This window comes from Miscanthus floridulus, chromosome 4 (assembly GCF_019320115.1).
Source record: "Miscanthus floridulus cultivar M001 chromosome 4, ASM1932011v1, whole genome shotgun sequence".
Taxonomy (NCBI): domain Eukaryota; kingdom Viridiplantae; phylum Streptophyta; class Magnoliopsida; order Poales; family Poaceae; genus Miscanthus; species Miscanthus floridulus.
The window spans coordinates 106261853-106281963 of record NC_089583.1 but is presented as its reverse complement, the minus strand read 5'-3'; the positions used below and the strand labels follow the sequence as shown (position 1 = coordinate 106281963).

Sequence of the window (20111 nt, the reverse complement as noted above, 5' to 3'; positions counted from 1 at the left end):
GCGTTCCGTTCGGTTCTGGGGGACTTCCATCCAAAAGGAAAAACTAAAAAGATTTGGCCGCCCATGCGGGGGAATTAGAGACGCGATTCCGCTGCCAATTAAAGGGGAAGAAACGCTGTAGCCTGTGAGTAGCATCCAATTCCAAACACAAGGCAGTGCAGTGTGCAGTGTGCTGCAGCCTGCCTGTGTGGCGTCAAGTGCGTATCGTGTTCGCAGGTGCTCAGGTTGCGTCGCGTCGCGGGAATGCATGCGCGCCTTGATCCTGTCCGCAGTCCGCATTGACGCCGCCGCGCGCCGTGTTGATCGTCCGCTGCCCCGCCCAACCCAAGGGGCTCGTGTTCAAGGTGACGATTCGAAGATGGCGCGGACACTCTGAACATACTCTACGTGTATACAGACAAGCAGTTGCGACGACTTGACCTCTCTTTGTTTTGTGCGACCAGTAGCAGTCTCCGCGACCGAAGAAACCACCACTCACCAGTCACCAGCCGCGCCGCTGTCTTCTCTTCCGGCAAGCTATACCCTTTTTTTAATGTCCGTACGTGATAGCAGCTTCAAGTGCAGCTCTTCTGGTCACCGGAGACTGGGCCATGTTGCGCTGAAAAGAATTGCTTATTTGTTGAAAAATACCATTTTTTTGGCTGAAAAAGTACGGCTGGACTAGCAAGTTGAAACACGTACGTGCATGCAGCTGCTCTGGTCAGGTTTCTGCGAAACCGGCCAAGCAATTTGCAGCTCCTCTTTCCGTCAGCTTCTGCCTTTTGGAATTCACCATTTGATCGTCCTCAACTTGCAAAGAGAACGCATCGGCAAGTGTCGTCAGAAAGTGCAAGTGGCTGTTATATGGAGACCCACCCAGCTGCCTGCTATCATATACTAGTACCGGCTACCGATGCCATTGCCACGCATGCATCGCTGGTGATGCTGCATCCTCTCTGAGCTCCCCTCTCCGTGCCAAGTTGCCAAGTTTCTCTGCATCCATCGCTCCAGCTCACCGATCCTCCCTCCTGCGCCGCGCTGCGCTGGCTCTGGCTCCTCCCTTCGCGTGCGCCATGCACGGCCGCGCCCTGCTAGCAGCAGCAGCGCTGCTGGCGTCGGCCGTCACGCTCACGCTTCTCCCCTCCGCCGCCGCGCAGCCGTGGGTGGGCCCGTGGCCGACGTGCGACGACACCACGGGCAACTACTCGGCCGGCAGCGCCTACGCCAACAACATCAAGCAGCTCATCCACACCCTCCAGACGAACGCGTCCAACACGCCCGCCCTCTTCGCGACGGGCTCCGTCGGCGTGGGTGGCGCGGACGCCGTCTACGGGCTCATACTCTGCCGCGGCGACCTCAGCCCCACCGACTGTTTCGACTGCGGCACCAACGCCGGCCAGGACGTGTACCGCGTCTGCAACCACACCCGGGACGCCGCGCTCGTCTACAACCAGTGCTACGTCCGCATAGCCCCCACGGACTTCCTCGCCTCCACCAACAACACCGGTTTCGTGGGCCTCATCGGCGACACCGTCCCCGCGGGCGTCGACGTCGCGGCCTACGACGGCGCCGTCACCAGGCTGCTCAACGCCACCCTGCAATACGCGGTGGACAGCGGCTCCGCCCCGTCGTCGTCGTCGTCGTCTCCGAGGAAGTACTTCGCCACGGGGCAGATGGTGGGGCTCGACCCGCAGCTGCAGCTCCCGACGGGCATCTGGTCCATGGCGCAGTGCGCGGGGGACATATCTCCAGCTCAGTGCCGGAGCTGCCTGGACGACCTGTTGGCGCAGTGGTGGGACGTCCAGTTCGACCGCAGGCAGGTGGGCGCCAGGCTCGACGGTTCGCGCTGCAACCTGAGGATCGAAGGAGCAAACTTCTACACCGGCAGCCCGATGGTGAGGCTGCAGATGAACGGCGAGGTGGCCGCTCCAGCGCCGGCGCCTTCCACGGATGTTGTACCGGGCACCATCGGAGGTGAGTGCTTAATTGCTTATTCATCTAGATTAACTCGACTACTTAATTCTCACCAATTTTACATATGTAACTCCTAATTATCCACCTTTACCATTAGGAAAGATAATTCAAAACAAACCTCCTTGTCTAAAAAAAAATTATACCAAAATTACCTACCTCTTCCATTATGATTTTTTTTAAATAACTACCTAAATTTGTATCTAAATTACTCACAATATGTCATTATGAAAGATAATTTCCCTGGTATTTTTATAAACTACCCCTGATATCTTTCATAATCACATAAGTGGGTAATAGAATATAAATTTAGGGTGTTTAGATATGGGCAATTTAGATGCAAATTTAGGTGCTACTTTATGTATTTTTTATAGTGACAGAGATGTGTAATTTTTAATACAACAAAATAGATTCAATGGCTATCATGAGCATTTCTAGGAAGTATTTTTTTCCCATGACATTAACTTGGAGGCTCTATTGGAGCATAAAATTAGTAATAGTAAGATTGAACGACATCATCACACTGGTGAGCAAGACAAAACGAAGTTGACACATCAATTGCTAGACAAACCTAAATTGATTTTTTTTTTGCAAAATCACAGGTAAAAAATTTTCAGTTGGCAAACTTCTCGGAATTATATTGCCAATAGTATTTGTTGCTGTAATAGCCGTCGTAGTCCTCTACATATGGATTGTTTGTAAGAAGAGAACATCTCAAGGAACAAATATTCCCCACCCAAGTAAGTCCTTTGTATAGTTTGGTATCAAGTATAATACATTTTGGTCTTTAAGCACTCAAACTAAATCGGTGCAAATTTAGTAGCTTATATGGCTGAGGACTTTGAAAGCATCAAGTCGATATTGTTATCGCTGTCATCGCTACAAGTAGCAACAAATAAATTTGATGAAAGCAATAAACTAGGTGAAGGGGGATTCGGTGCAGTTTACAAGGTATGATGACACCCTCTCCATTAATAGTTCCTTTGCAAGTTTATAGCAAGATTTCTGTAAAAGAGTCCGTGTGATTGCTGTACAATGTAGATGAGATAGTTGGTTCATACCAGATTGTCCAAATATGAAACAAACAAATATATAAATCATGGGCTTTGTACTCATGTTTTTTTTAAAGTTATATCAAGTATTATGACTTATAATACTTAAAACTTATGGAACATTTTAGCATTTTATATTATGTTCATTAATGAACTCATGGCCATAATAAAATCTACGACGTAGGGACATCTTTCCGGACGGGAAGTGGCTGTGAAGAGGCTACCAAAGGGTTCAGACCAAGGACTAGAAGAACTAAAAAACGAGCTAGTTTTGGTGGCCAAACTTCATCACAAGAACCTTGTTCGATTGGAGGGTTTCTGCTTAGAAGACGGAGAGAGGTTGCTCGTCTATGAGTACATGCCCAACAAAAGCCTCGACAATATTCTTTTTGGTACTAAAAATATTCTTCCCAAAGAATATACACAACATTTCTGTACTTGTAGTAACCTTAAATTTTGGTTGCCATATAGATCATGAGGAGAAAAGACGACTAGATTGGAGGAAACGATTCAACATAATTGAAGGTGTTGCACGTGGATTGCAATATCTTCATGAAGACTCTCAGAAGAAGATAGTCCACCGTGACTTGAAAGCGAGCAACATTTTGTTGGATTCACACATGAACCCTAAGATTGGTGACTTTGGCCTAGCCAGGCTCTTTGGGCAAGATCAGACTCGAGACGTCACAAACAACATCGTCGGGACATTGTAATCAATAATTATCATCTAGTAGTTAATCGTTCAATGTTTGCTTTAAATACATAATGCAATCTAATTGACCATGTTGCTAATTCTTCTTGTTGCAGTGGCTACATGTCTCCCGAGTACGTGATGCGTGGACAATACTCCACAAAATCAGATGTATTTAGTTTCGGCATCCTTGTTATAGAGATTGTAACAGGACAGAAAAATGTTGGGCATTACTTCGACGAGCAAAATGAGGATATTATAAGCATTGTGAGTGTTTGCCCATAAACACACTATCTTGCCTGTAAGACTACTTGCAATATATTATTGTTGCTGATTGTGAACACATGAAATCAATGCTAGGTATGGAAGCACTGGACGGAGGGAACGCTTGTAGAGATTATAGATGATTCTCTAGGGAGAAACTACTCAGAGACTGAGGTGCTAAAATGCGTTAACATTGGCCTGCAGTGCCTTCAACAGAATCCCATGGATCGACCTAAGATGTCGGATGTCATGGTGATGCTCAACGATGTTGATACTAGTTCTCTGCCTGCTGCTGCAAGACCAACTTTTTTCTTAGATGCAAGCTCTGGTTACTCTTACACTTCGGGTACTATTTCACACCCTTCTGCCATGTAGTGTTGGCTGAGGCCTAATGCACACCTATTGCTTGTTGTATATTAGTTGCAAAATAAATATGGAATTCACCACGATGTGTAATGTGCTCACTAATCACTATAGTTTCTTACTAAATTCTCAATTATAAAGTTTCTCTTACTAGAGGCCCCGCAGGCTTTCAAATTTAAAAGTATTTAAATGCTTACTCATTGGAAAATTGGAAAAGGTTGTGCTTACTATATATCATTCTCCCCCAACTATTCCCATTGGTTTCTTGAGTGATTATTTGAGAAATTATGCTCTATGGTGAATGAAAAATGTTGTGAGCAAGATCTCCATCATTGAGCACTCGTTACTTTGTTAATTAAGACACCGAATTTGTTACCCTTAGAGCTTGGCTCCTAGATGGCTAGGCATCGCCCATTAAAGCACCAAAGCTCTATAGAGTGATTAGGAAATTTTGTATTGCTCTGACATCTCTAGCAAAAACCCTCAAACCCGATCTTTGTCAATCACTCGAAGAAGAGATAGGGTTGGACGAAACATAATAATTTATGGTTTTCTCAACAATGAGGATGTAGGTAGGCTAAACCTTGGTAATGAAGCAAAACCATGGAACAAACACTTTTGTGTCTTCATCTTTGTTGTGTTTGAATTTGTTTCGACCTTGTGCTTGTTGACTTTTAGGTTCTAACCCGATCTAATTGTTGGGTGTGAGCTCCGAGTTGCAGGTGACTGGTGGACAAAAGGGTTAGAAACATCCAAGGGTGCCATCTAATGTATAAGTCATCTACATATGCTATTTATTTCATCATCCTATCATTCTATAATGTGATTTAATACTCTATTGGCTTTTCTTCTATTATCTTACCGATTTTTATGAGATCTAATGCAATAAAATAAAATGCAAAGCAAGCTCATACATATACATACCGTAACCAGGGTACCATCTGGTATTTTTCTAGTTCTTTTGTAAAAACAAACCCCACTATTATCTTTCAATCTCTACATGCGATCTATCCACATGTCATACCTCACTAAGTGTCACATCATCACATTAAAAGTGCTACAACATCTTCCACTAAATGCAATTACTATTTTCAGCCTATCAACATATAAGACATGTCCATCACATCTCCTATAAACATTTTATTTGATTCTTCCATTAGCTTACCTTGTTTTGACAACATATCTCTTACATGCAACGATACAATCATTTTATTTATAAGAAAATCCTTCAACAACGCGCGGGTATTTTCTTCTAACTCTTTCTATTTCTTATCTCCTTGTTTCAACATTGTGACCACTTACAACGTGACATACAACTTATTACATGGTTACCAGAACCACTTGTGACTCAATTTATTCAGTGATCACATCACTTTGTATCGTATCTGGACATGCGTGGCTCTAACTAACTAGCTCGAGTATCTTTCTAAATTTTTTGAGAACTTTTAGCATTCATCTCGTTTTTTTCCTAGTACGGCGTCTCATGGGAACTAATGTGGAGGCTCCCTTATGGTCCTCTATTTAGAATTTCTAGGTCTTTTTTTCTTCTAGCGTAATATGTATTTAGTTGAAACCTAGTTATATAAGCACTTGTTTCATCCCTTTATGTTAGATTATGAATTTGTATATTAGCTTTTAACCTTTTCTCTTATTAGTTAGTTGCAATTTTTTATCAACGTATTAAGCTGGAACTCTAGTGCTATTTTATTCATTTTTCCATTTGTGCTTTTATTAAAGGATTCTAGGTACTAGGCTACACTCCTAATTACTACGTACAATAGCATAAAACAACCATTCTAGCTTAGACCTGTGGCACTCAAGATGTTGAATTTGCTATATTGAAGTATGTGTAGTAGTATTGTTTTATAAAACATAAAGCACTTAATTTTTTTTGAAACGAATCAGGCAGGAGAGCTGCCGACTATATTAAAAAGTAGATGAAGCCCAGACTGGGCAAAAGTACTTAAAATTAAATTACTGATGTTTAATAGTGGTAGAAGTGTGTAATTTAGAAATATATTTGACGTATTTTGTGGCTATTGAACTATTTTGCACAATAACTTATGTTAGTATTAATATGTAGATTTAAAAGATATTTTAGTTAGTTTTATATGGCCTATGTGGATAATTTAGAGAGAAATTAAATGCTTCACTTTAAATTATATTTCATGATAACATATGTGTGTAATTTAGATTTTAACATTAGTGGTTTTGCATTACCTTTCATAATGGCATTAGCAGTTTAGATATAAATTTTAAGGGTTATTTTAAATTATGTTTCACAATGATAGATGTGGGTAATTTAGATAGAGGGTTATTTTAAAGTTATCTTTCATAATGGCATAAGTGGGCAATTTAGGTATAAATTTAAGGTGTTATTTTAAATATCTTCCACAATGCCAGATGCGGGTACTTTAGATGCAAATTTAAGGGTTACTTTATGTACTTTTTATAATTACATATGTGGGTATTTTTTAATACAACAAAATACATCCCATGACTATTTTCAGCGATGATGATTAGAGTACAAATTAAATGATGAATGTTTTCCGGTCATTGTGAGAGTTTCTAGGATTTATCTTTTTTTCCTAGCGCAGTGTCATAATGAGTAATGTGGAGGTTCCTCTGGGCACATAATTATTAGTAGTAAGATTGAACAACATCATCACAATGGTGAGCTAAGACAAAAGGAAGTTGACACATCAATTCCAGACAAACTTGAATTGACTTTTATTTTTGGTAAAATCACAGGTCAGTTGGCAGACTTCTTGGAATTATATTGCCAATATTATTTGTTGCTATAGTAGCTGCCATAGCCCTCTGTATATGGATTGGTTGTAAGAAGAGAACATCTCAAGGAATAAATCTTCCCCACGAAAGTAAGTCCTTTGTATAGTTTGGTATCAAGCTATAATATCTTTTGGTAGCACTCGGAACTGAACCGGCTCAAATTTACTAGCTTATATGTCCGAGGACTTTGAAATCAGTCAATATTGTTACCACTATCATCACTATCAAGTTAATATGCGTTAACATTGGTTTCTTGTGCCTCCAACAGAGTCCCATGGACCACTACAGGAAACAGTAGCTTTGCCGTGTGCCCTGGGCACACGGCACGGCAAAGCCTAAAAAACACTCGGCAAAGCCTTTGCCGAGTGTTACACTCGGCCAACCGCACTCGTCAAAAAAAGACTCGGCAAAGTTGTCTTTGCCGAGTGTTTTTTGTCGAGCACTGGGCAAAGACTTTGCTGAGTGCTAAAATCGACACTCGATAAAGACTTTTCGAAAAATATAAAAAAACCACCGCTGCCCGCCCACGGCTCCCCCGCCGCTGCCACCACGCCGCCACCACCACGCCGCCGCCACCACGCCTGTCGCCACCACCACCACGCTGCTGCCGTAGCATTGCAAGGTTTTAGTTGCCGGAACACAACCCCTTCCTCGACTGGAAGGACTCGCTACTCGCTTGTTCCAGCAGGGGGTGGGTGTGGGCAGCAAGAACACAGGACGAATGGCAGATGAAACTGAGCTGAGCAGTAAGAGAAAAGAAAACCCAAACTTTGAATCTGAAACCAAAGCGCACCCAAAAAAACATGACAAGCATCAAACCAAACCATTCAGATAGACAGAGCAAGAAAGAGGGAGAAAATGGGGCAGAGGATAAACAGAAGCAGGCATGGAGAACGAGCGGGCCAGTTCTTGAGCTCCCATCCTAGACTAGATAGCACTCGATGCGGCGAGCGGAGAGGGCAACAACAAACAAGAACAACCTGCATTTTTCCACGAGGAAGGAAGAGGAACGGGATTGAAGGACGCTGCTGAGTGCTCACCTCTGCCTCTGCCTCTGCCTGTCGCTCGCTTCTTCTTGGAAATCTTGGGTCTCCTCCCTCTCTCTTTCTCACCAGCTGTGTGCTGCTGTTGTAGGTACAGTGAGTCTCCTCCCACTCCGAAGTCCGAACTGAGTTCCCGGGCTCGCTTTCGCTTGCTTCTCACTACGTGAAAGACGGTTTGTAGCAACGGGGCAAATTTTTTGTAAGGGCGACTGGTGATGGAGCCGCCCCTATAGTGGCATGCTCGGGAGCCCAGAGACCAGCCGTCCCTATAAATAGAACATCAGGGGCGGCTGGTGATACGAGCCGCCCCTACAAATGGGTCTGATTTGTAGGGGCGGCTCACTCACCAGCTGCCCCGGTGTTGGTATTTGTAGGGACGGCTGGTGATTGAACCGCTCCTACAAATGCTCCGCGTATAAACACCTACTATTTATAGGGGCGGCTCAATCACCAGCCGCCCCTACAAATGACCCACATATAAAAAAATTACAGCACCTTCTTCCTCCTCGGGTCACTCACTCCAACCCGTGAAAGAAAGGTGGGGAGGCCTTGGGCACCTTCCAAAAATTGCTCTACTAATGGGGGGAAGGTTTTGGTCTCAAATCCTTTGGTGGAGAGGTTGTAGAAGGTAAAAAAATGCTATTCCACACTTTTTTTTAAGTTTTAATGGTTGGTTAGTGAGTAATTAGAGTTTTGTTTTTCTCTCTCTTCTATGGTGCTTGAGCTACTTATGAAGCAAATTAGTGAATATGTATTTTAATTATTTATGGATAAATGGACCATTAATTAATTTTCCTCTACCATGGTGTGTTTGTATGCTTCATGTAATTATATTTGATTTATATTTATATATATCTGAAGTATATACAATTATTCTTAAGTAATTATTAATTTGATTTATTTTTATATATATCTGAATAAGTAGCCATTTAATGTTTGTTTTGTTGTTGTTGTAAAAGATGGAGTACAAGAACTCTTGGTTGTATGGTTGTTAAGGTTCAAGGCAGGTTTTCGTGAAGAGGTGGATAAATTTATTGAAGTCGCAAAGAAGCATGCAACGACATTGACAGAGAATAATGATACAATTTTTGTCTCTGTAAAGATTGCAAGAACCGTATGTCATGGACAGATGTGACTATCATCATATCACATTTGATTATGCAAGGATTTGTTAAGGACTACACAATGTAGATTCATCATGGTGAAATGGTTATTGTTAACGACGAGGATGATGAGGAATATGACGACGAAACCATAGAATCCCTATCCTAATATTCAGCAGAGCTTGATGCACGAATGGATTCCGAGTTTGGCAATGACCACGGTGGTGATGCTGGTGGGTGGGATGGTAACGACGAAGATGGTGCCAATAATGATGGTGGAGCACATGTCGGGGATGAAGATAATTTGGAGGATATAATTCGAGCCCTTGGATCAGAGATTTTACTAAATAGCCCAAAAGGATCTAGAAAATTTGTAAAGGGTAACAAAAGCATCGAAGGAGACTGTGTATGGTGTTGAAAAGGGTTGTCCGACACATTGGACATTGCTATGTTTTGTGCTTGAGCTACTAATCCTAAAGGCTAAGTACGGCTGGTCAGACTGTAGTTTCAATGATCAATTACATCTTTGTCATGGGTGCTGCCACAACCAAACTTAGTTCCCGCCAACACATACCAAGCGAAGAAGGTCATAAGTCCATTGACAATGGGGGTTGAAAAAAATCCATGCATGCCCCAACCACTGTATACTTTTTCATGGCAAAACGTTCAAGTCATTGGATAAATATCCTTGGTATGGGGCCAGCCGGTACAAGAACAATGACCTTTACGGTGGGGACAAAGCCTCCACGGGGGAAAAAGAGGAATAAGAAGGGTACAAAAAAGGTAGTTCAAGAATCTCAGCCCCCAGAGGACACTCCATTAGGCAAGGATGCAAAGAAGAGAAGAATTCCTGCCTTGTTAATGTGATACCTGCCAGTGACTGACCGCTTGAGACGTATCTTCCTAAACCCTAAAGAAGCCGCACTCATGACATGGTGGGATGATGAGCGCAAGGTGGATGATGATAAGATTGCACACCCGGCTGATTGTAGTCAGTGGCAAAGGTTCGATGAGAAGCACAAAGAATTCAGCGATGACCCAAGGAATATACGATTTGGCTTGAGCACCAATGGAATGAATCCCTTCAATGAGAGGATGAGCGACCACAACACTTGGCCAGTGATCTTGACCATGTACAACATCCCAACGTGGTTGTGTCAGAAGAGAAAGTACCTTCTCCTCACTATTCTTATTTCTGCCCCTAAACAACTAGGCATTGATATAGACGTGTTCCTCGAGCCTTTGATGTAAGAAATGAAGAGGCTATGGAGGCATGGGGAGCCGATGTATGATGCATTCCGAAAGGACTTCATATGTAGAGCAATAATATTTGTTACTACCAATGATTACCCCGCATTGTTTGCTTTGTCTGAACAGATCAAAGGGAAGACGGGATGCTTGGTTTGCTTGGATGGTACTACATGGGTGTACCTGGATGCATCCAAGAAGATAGTTTACCTAAGGAACCGACGCTTCTTAAAAACAAGTTACAAGTACCACAGCAAATTGTTCTTTATATTTTATGACAACACCCCAGAGATTGAACCTCCTCTGGAGAGACATCATAACGGAGAACACATGTACAGAATGGTGAAAAACATACGCGTCGTCTATGAAAGAAGAATCCAGATGGGACGAACAGAGATAGAAGCACACCTTCCTATCGAAGGCGTACCTTTCAAGAAACAATCGATCTTCTTTTAGTATCTGCCTTATTGGCCAAACTTGGAGGTCCCCCATGCCATTGATGCTATGCACGTACAGAAGAATGTCTTTGAGAGTCTCATTGCTACCTTGATGGACATAGGCAAGTCAAAGTATGGTCTAAAAGCACAGAAAGACATGGTGCCGCTAAACATGATGCCACAGCTTCACCCGATACCTGAGGCTAATGGAAAATACACTCTGCCCACTGGCGTGCTTCAACCTAACACCAGATGAGAAGAGAGCTATATGCACTTTCCTAAGGGGGTCAAAGTCCCTGACTGGGTTTTCAACAAATGTGAAGAAGCTAGTGTCGATGAAGGACTTGTTAATAACACACTGCAAGGCTCACGATTGTCATGTGATGCTGACAGTGTTTCTACCTATTGCAATTAGGGCTATAAAGCTAGAGTTCTTGAAAATAGCCATCACCCGCATGTGCTACTTCTTTTTGAAGATCTCACAGAAGACGATTGGTAAGCAAGAGCTGAGTGACCTACATGAATTTGTGATGGAGACACAAAACCAACTAGAGATGTGTTTACCTCCTGCTTTTTTTGATATAATGCCACATCTCATGATTCACATGGTTCATCAGATACAGGCGTTGGGCCCTTGCTACTTGCATGAAATGTGGTCCTACGAGCGGTTCATGTTGGTTCTAAGTCGATACATGCATAATTGAGCATACCTAGAGGGCTCTATGATAGAGGGTTACAGTACTGAAAAAGTCATCGAGTGCTGTCATGAGTACCTAAAAGTACAGAAAGGGATTGGTAAACCTGATTTTTGTCACAAGGGTAGGCTAGCTAGGAAGGGCACCAGTGGTAGAAAAGTGTTCATCGACCATGATTACAGAGATGTGAGTCGGGTGTATTACAGTGTCTTGCAGAGTACATAACTGATGCAACCGTATATTGATGAACACTTGGCTATCAGTATGGCAGAGAGAAATGGTCAGTTGGATGATTGGGTCATGAAACAACATAAGCAACGACTAACTACATGGTTGGAGGACCAAAACATACCGCCTGGAGAAACCATAGACTCTATTACCATCAGTAGGTTGGCGGAGGGGCCATCGAGACAAGTGACATCTTGGAATGCTTATGACATCAATGGGTATACGTACTATACCCACACAAAGGATAATAAATATGTGAACCAAAACAACGACTTTCAAATAGAGGCTCTCGATGGATTGGGGCGAAAGATCCAATACTCTGGCATCATTGAAGAGATATGAGAACTTGACTATGGAAGAGATATAACGGTGACCCTATTTTGATGCCGCTAGATCAAACAACACCAACTGAACGAGATCAGATTGAGAGTCCTAGACCTCGAGAATCTAGGCTACCAAGAAGATCCTTGGGTGCTCGCTTCACGTGTCGCACAAGTTTTCTATATGTCTAACCCACAAAGTAACCTCCCCCCGAAGAAGAAGACAAAGCACGTCATTGCCTCTGGGAAACAACACATTATCGGAGTTGATGGCGTGGACGATGTTGAAGCTTACAATAACTACGATGAGATGCCGCTATTCACGGACATTTCTAAAAAGATCAGTGTTGTGAAAAAGAACCTACCCAAAGATATATTGCCATGGGAACGAAAATGTGTCAAGGGAAAAATCGTTACAACGGGCTAGCTAGTTGTTGAACATGGAGTGTTTGTGCAAGTGTGTGTTTGTAAGACTTCATTTATGCATGTGTGTGAGACTATATATTTTATGTATGTGTATAAGACTATATATTTATGTATGTGTGTGAGACTGCATTTATGCATATGTGTGAGGCTACCCTTTGCAACATCCAGATGAATCTATTTCAACATCTACTCTATTACTACTAAAACTTTATGAAATTACTTAACACTTTATGAAATGAAGAAATAGCCAAAATAAAAGTATAAGATAGTGATGTGTTCAACAACTTTTATATTCATCACCTTTACAGCTGAAATCATTTAGTGGTTGAAAATCAGGTTTAAAGCTGTCATTTTCTGAAATTCAAAATTTGAACTGTTCAAATTTTGTCAAATAAAAAGATGACTAAAATAAAAGTTGTAGATAGTGATGTGTTCAACAACTTTTATATTCATCACCTTTACAGCTAAAATCATTTAGTGGTTGGAAATCATATTTGAAGCTATCATTTTCTGAAATTCAAAATTTGAATTGTTCAAAATTAGTGACAAAGATAGATGACTATATTAAAATGATAGAGCATGATTTTAGAAAATTTTAGGAAAAAAACCTATCACATTTGGAGTTAGTATGAGGAAGAAAAACTAGTTACAAGTTTCAGCCACAGATTAAAAAGAGAAATCACACTTGTTCATCATTGATCATCATGAACAACTGTGATTTTTCTTTTTAATCCCTGGGTAAAATTTGTAACTAGTCTTTCTCCCTCATACTAGCTCTAAATGTGATGATTTTTTTCCTAAAATTTTCTAAAATCATACCCTATCAAGTTACTGTGTAGATTTGGTCATTCTTTTCATTCGACAAAGTTTGTGCAATTTAAATTTTCAAATTTTAAAAAATAATAAGTTCTAACGAGATTTTCAACCATTAAATGATTTCAGCTGAAAAAGTGATGAATACCAAAATTATATAACTCATCAAGATCTACAACTTTTATTTTGGTCATTTCTTCATCTGATAAAGTGATAGTAAACATTGTTCATAAATCAACATGTCTCTCGTATAGTTTATGAAACTATGAATCATATGTGAATTTATGAACAATGTTTACTAATGCTTTGGCACATGAAGAAGTGACAAAAATAAAAGTTATAGATAGTGATGAGTTCAACAACTTTTATGTTCATGACTTTTATTATTGAAATCATTTAAGGTTTCAAAATCTTGTTTGAAGTTGTCATTTATTGAAATTCAAAATTTCAACTGTTCAAATTTGGTAAAATGAAAAGATGATCAAAATAAAAGTTGTACATATTGATGAGTTCTACAACTTTGGTATTCATGAGTTTTTCAGCTGAAATCATTTTCTCTTTCAAAATATTATTTCAAGTTGAAAATTTTAAATTTTAAATTTTGAATCGTTTAAACAAAGTCACATGACAAGATGACCAAAATAAAAGTTATATATGTTGATGAGTTATACAACTTTTATGTTTACAATATTTTCATTTTAGGTCATTTAATGTCCTAAAATTGTAGTTGAAGTTTTAAAATTCAAATTGTAGTCACATGACAAGATTGAGTTATGTTTACAACTTTTATGACTACAATTATTTTTATATATATATTTGTGCATATATAGAATAATACAAGATAGTATATACATTTACTTTGTGTTTTTATGATTTAAAAAATACAGAATTAATAATTTAATAAAATAGAAAATATTTGTAGGGGCGGCTGGATCAGGAACCGCCCCTACAAATCGTCTAGGGTATATAACCACGGGCGCACGGGTGAAAATGTGTTGGGCACTCTCTTCTTCCTCCCGATGCCGTTAGGCTGCCCAACCTTTTCCTCGGCGCCCATGGTGCTCCCGCTTGGGTTCCTGATCCTCCACGCCTCGCTCCGCGCCCCATCTCCATGGCGGCTAGGGCACCTCCACAATGCCGCCACCCATTCGACCCTCCCATCCTTGGGGCTCCTTGGCCCTCCACCGCCACAAGTTGAGGCAGCCTCGTGGCGTGGCTCCTCCCTCCCTGCAGCGCGCCCCACGACGTGGCTCCTTACTCCCCGCGGTGCGCCCCATGGCTCGAACCTCCCCGTCGCTGTCGTCGGCGCCGTCAAGATCCCCCTCTGCCGCCACTCCTCCCGTCCCCATCGAGTCCCCCCGCGGCGCGGCTCCTTACTCCCCACGGTGCGCCCCGCGGCTCGAACCTCCCTGTCGCTATTGCCATTGCCGTCGCTCCTCCCATCCCCATTGAGTACCCCCCGTAGGTAGGCTCACTTGGCTCCTTCCTCTCATGATTGGAATCTTGGATGGGAGTAGTAAGAGTCTGTGATTTGCTATTGGACACCTTCATGTGAAAAAAGAATTCTTCTAAATCTTGGATGGGAGACACTAGTTTGCGTTGAAAGTTACTGCAATGAAATTCTAGTTTTTTTGACAGAGAGAAATTAATAGACACTGTAGTGGCCTATGTGATGATCAAAACTCAGACCACAGGTTCTATAAAATGGGATTTTAATTTCACACAGCCACTAATTCCTAGCATTTTTTTGGCCAGATGTGCCAACAGAAACAAATTTAGCAACCCATACTTCAAATGTATTAAATCAGAATCTAATTTTGCCTACTCACTATCCACATACATTATGTTTGGGGTACAATACTCTACAAACTTTCATAATAATATTTTGGTTCGACATTTTGAGCGCCACTAGGACCTAGTGAAAGGGTTGTTTCAGCTGGTGAATGACTGGTATGATTTTTTAACTGGGTTCAAAAGAAGGCCTGCACTAGGCCAAACTCAACATAAAATTCTACTTCCCTTTACTATCTTTAGATATTTGAGCAACACAGCCTTCTATTCCCAAGCAAGAAATGGCCAAGGATATTATTAACCTAGCTGTAGCTAGCCTGTAGAAATGTCCAATCCCTGCGCCGCCTATGGGAAAAGCTCACGTGAGGGAGAGAAGAGGCCTTCCGGCCACGTGCTCGGGCGGCTGTGAAGAGAAGGATGGGGATGGAGGGGGTTAGCGGCGGCCCTGTGTCACCCCAAAGGGACTGGCGCGGGTCTTGTATACGGTGCAAAGAATTCTCAAATGAACCATATATATCATACAAGAAAATTGTGCAAAATATCTATTTGTGCATTTAAAAATAAAGATACATATGTTTATCTTTTGCTTGCTTTGCTGTGCAGCTACTACTACCTAACTACTACTACTCTGCTATGTACCTAATTAGGAGACCATACCTAATTAGCATGAACTGTAATTTTTGTAGATTAAACTGTGCAGTTTTCATATATATTCATTATTCCACTTAAATAACTAAATAAATTAAGAAATGCATTAAAAGAAATGAATTGGTGGTGAACACCTTACTTTCTGGTGATCTTATATCATGTGTGAACTTGTGATGCACTTGGTTTGGTCAGAAATTATGTTTGGCACATAAGTAAATATTTAATTTTAGTATTTTTATAATTCTGGACAGTTTCTAGCACTTGGTGAATTAGGCTTTGATAGTGGTGTTTGCTGGGAATCATGTGAATACCAAAGTCGTAGTTAACTTACTAAACTAGCTTGTGTTAAACTTTGGTGGCATTTGACCAAGTAGTTTAGGAGATATGGCCGTTCTCAGTTTGAATCCAATTTTGGCTGCTCTCTGTCTTGTGAAGATATTTTTTTGTTGTTAAATGATTTTGACCTGGTAAAAGTTGAAATCATTCCTTGAGGTCTAAAAATTAATTTTAGGCAATTTCATAAGCTTTTCAAATTGTCTTGTTGCATATCATTTGGATTTGTAAATCTCCAGTTATGGTCAGCTTACTATGCTATTGTTGCTCTCTTACCCATGCTACTGCTCTTTTACTACTGCTACTACTCTGTACTATACTCCATTTCTCTCTTTTGCTTGCTTTGCTGTGCAGCTACTACTACCTAACTACTACTACTCTGCTTTTCTATATTTACAACTCTGCTATGTACTTAATTAGGAGACCATACCTAATTAGTATGAACTGTAATTTTTATAGATTAAACTATGCAGTTTTCATATATGTTCATTATTCCACTTAAATAACTAAATAAATTAAGAAAGGCATTAAAAGAAATGAATTGGTGGTGAACACCTTACTTTCTGGTGATCTTATATCATGTGTGAACTTGTGATGCACTTGGTTTGGTCAGAAATCTTATTTGGCACATAAGTAAATATTTAATTTTAGCATTTTTATAATTCTGGACAATTTCTAGCACTTGGTGAATTAGGCTTTGATAATGGTGTTTACTGGGAATCATTTGAGTACCAAAGTTGTAGTTAACTTACTAAGCTAGTTTGTGTTAAAATTTGGTGGCATTTGGCTAAGTAGTTTAGGAGATATGGCTGTTCTCAGTTTGAGTCCAGTTTTGTTGCTCTCTGTCTTGTGAAGACATATTTCTGTTGTTAAGTGATTTTGACTTGGTAAAAGTTGGAATCAGGCCTTGAGGTCTGAAAATGAATTTTAGCCAATTTCATAAGCTTTCTAAATTGTCTTGTTGCATGTCATTTGGATTTGTAAATCTCCAGTTATGGTCAGTTTACAATGCTGCTGTTGCTCTCTTACTACTGCTACTGCTCTCTTACTATACTCAATTCCTCTCTTTTGCTTGCTTTACTGTGCAGCTACTACTACCTAACTACTACTACTCTACTTTCCTATATTTACTACTCTGCTATGTCTCTATCTCACTCTTTTCTGGCTCAACTGAACTGCTCTTTTCTGGCTACTCTTCTATGCTTCGGGCAGCCCTCCGGGGTCGATTTGAAATAGCCGAAGGACTTACCATAGGGCAAGGCAGGTGCTTGCTATGCTTGCTCGCTCCCTCTCTGCTGCTGTCTGGTGCTTTGTTGTGCCTGCTCTCTCCATCTTTGGTGCTGCTGGTGCTGTCTGGTGCTTGCTGTGCTTCCTCTCTCCCTCTCTAGAGCTGCTGGTGCAAATACCACAGACCACATGTTTGTTTTGGTTCAAAGCAGGTTTTGGTGGGATTATAGAGACGGCATGCAAATACAGACGCACGCTAGTTGCTAACTTGCTACCCTCCTCGGCTCCTCCCCTGTTCTACCCTCCTCTCCTCTATTTTTGCCACATTTCCTATCCTCTATGTTTGAGAAGCAGCAACTGCTTTTTTTACATTTTTTTCTCTCTATGTTTGTTAAGCAGCTGTTGCTTTTTTTGCCAAATCTCCCATCTCCTCTCCTCTCCTTTATTTTGCCGATGATGAAATTGTCCAAGTCCATACATTATATGGAATATGGGCTGATGATCAAGAACTTATGAGAAACTTGGCATCATTAGCAGCCGCTCCTACATTACCTTCTCCTTTCTTCTCTGTTATGATGCCTTGATGCTCCAAGTTTATGATCAAATGATGTTTGACATGTTTCTGAGGCCTCTACTGCTACTACTCATTTTTTTGATATATTGTTGTTTTATAGGACTACTTTGGTTTATGGACCTTTTTTATTTCTTATACATTCTCGTGTACCTAAAACATACTTTCTTGCATCTATTAGAACAAAGCGTGAAATAATGTCGTGGACACCAGACAGTGTAGCCCGATGCCCCGAGCATGATGAGCAGCCAACCTATGAGGAGCAAGCACTAGAGGACCAGCTTACTTAGGAGCAGTTCAATAACGAGTTAGAAAAGGATCTAGAAGTGATGCTTACTCAGGAGCAGTGTGACGAGGAGGAAGGGGGGGCAGAAGGAAAGCAGGAGAGGCTGCTGAAGGCGAAGAAGAAGAGGATGATGCTGATGATGACTCAGAAGAGGGATATGTAAGTCCCGAGGATCCTTTCCCACGTGAAGCCAGAAGGAGGCCAACGGAGGAAGATTTGGACAAGGATTTTGACTCGAATGAGGAGGTAGGGATAAAGCCTTAGCTTGTAAATTTTGCTAAAGCTTTGGCTATGTTACCTCTGCTAACACTTTGACCTATCGTATACACAGGCCCCTCTTGAAACTCAGAAAAGACGACGTCGACATCCGCGACATCTCGCTGGACAAGATGGAGTAGAGGAAAGGAGAGCAGAGGCAACAACCATAGAGACGGACATTGAGGCCTCTGCTCCACAACCTCAAGACACAACCACGACTACCAAGCCTAAGAGGAAACGAGGGGATAGAAAAGCAAATATATATCTAGATAAGGCATGCTATATGATAACGGAGGTCGGGCCAGCAGGGGAGATCCATGAGCCAAAGGAATTAAGAGGACGATTTCGTAATATGATCAGGGCCCTACTAAGAGATAAATTAAACCCAGCAATCCCTAACTGGAAAGAGGTACCAGAGAAGAAAAAGGATGAACTATGGGATAGACAACTGAAGCTCAATTATAAATTTCCGGAGGGTAAGCACGAACTGGTAAAAAAATGCTTTCAGGATGATGGGAGAGTCATTCTGATATTAGAGGTCGGAGCTCAACAAGAAGTATATCCAAAAGGGGTTAACCCCATTCAATGAGTTTGGCAAAATAACTCCTAGTCAATGGGAGGAGCTCGTGGCTCAGAAGACTTCACTAGAGGCATAGGAGCTCAGTGCCTGTAACACCGAGCTGGCGAAGGGGAACAAACACCACCATCATCTAGGCTTTGGTGGCTACTATGCCAAGGAAGAGCAGTTTAGGAAGATGGACGAAGAGGCCGCAGCTGCTGGGAATATCGATGTGACGAATTTGAAGGTACGCTCAAGGAATCGGATATATGCGAGGAGTACAAAATCATCTGGCGGTAATCTTAAGTTTGATAAGCCAGAGACCCAAGAGGCAGTATCAAGGATACTGAAATATGCTGAAGACAAGGAGAATGGCTCATTCAATCCTTCTAGAGAGAGGGACGAGCTTAGCTTTGGCTTGGGAAACAAGGAGCACATAGGCCGCACCAGGGGGCTAGGGAAAAGGATGACCTGGAAGCAAGGATTTGAAGAGGACAGGCACATATACAAGAAACATGGCAGAGACTGGGATACTAATCTTGAGCTCGAAGTAAAGGCTCTAGTTGTGAAGGCGTTGGAGGAGCAAGGACTATCTACGAAGTCACAGACATTAATGACGTCGCCAGGAGAACTGGCATTAGTTGGTAGCCCTCTGAAAGTTCCTAGCAGCCAAGGTTCCACTGCAGCCACAACCCCCATTGATCGCATACGGAAACCAACTAGTTGCACCTTGGTGTTTCTCAGCGGCCAGCAAAACATTGTGATGGAGGTGGCAATGGGTGTGGCACATCCTCCCAGTGGCTTACACCACAATAATAAGATACCACCGGACTACACTAGGGTCGAGGTGTATACCGTGAAGCCCGAGTTCATGCAGTGGAGGATAGACTACGCAACTCCCAAGGGGCTGGTGTTACTCGGAGACGTAATGAGGCAGTTCATCCTCTGGCACAAATGGGACATTATATTGACTGCTTCTTCACCGCCTCCCCTGTCCCAAATTTGGAGCGAGTTG

General features: G+C 41.8%; 1 protein-coding gene across 4 annotated transcripts; it reads left to right on the top strand.

The window, feature by feature from the left end:
- Positions 1-834: 834 nt before the first annotated feature.
- LOC136552478 (cysteine-rich receptor-like protein kinase 10) lies at positions 835-9174 on the top strand. 4 transcript variants are annotated; one of them, XM_066544051.1, is made up of 9 exons: positions 904-1953; positions 2553-2690; positions 2774-2901; positions 3187-3394; positions 3474-3711; positions 3810-3960; positions 4054-4303; positions 5043-7199; positions 9150-9174. In XM_066544051.1, exons 1-8 carry the CDS (start codon positions 1053-1055, stop codon positions 5087-5089), a joined length of 2061 nt encoding a protein of 686 aa, XP_066400148.1. In that variant the 5' UTR covers positions 904-1052; the 3' UTR covers positions 5090-7199; positions 9150-9174. The 4 variants fall into 4 exon arrangements, with proteins under 4 accessions (XP_066400150.1, XP_066400148.1, XP_066400147.1 ...); XM_066544050.1 differs by having other exon boundaries at positions 2771-2901; XM_066544053.1 differs by lacking the exons at positions 5043-7199; positions 9150-9174 and having other exon boundaries at positions 835-1953; positions 4054-4977.
- The last annotated feature ends 10937 nt before the right edge of the window (positions 9175-20111 follow it).

Coding starts and splice junctions, on each gene's coding strand:
- LOC136552478 (XM_066544050.1), top strand. CDS start 1,053: ATGCACGGCCGCGCCCTGCTAGCAGCAGCAGCGCTGCTGGCGTCGGCC. Junction 3,712..3,809: donor AACAACATCGTCGGGACATT/GTAATCAATAAT, acceptor TTCTTGTTGCAG/TGGCTACATGTCTCCCGAGT. Junction 4,304..5,042: donor TGGTTACTCTTACACTTCGG/GTACTATTTCAC, acceptor TCCGAGTTGCAG/GTGACTGGTGGACAAAAGGG.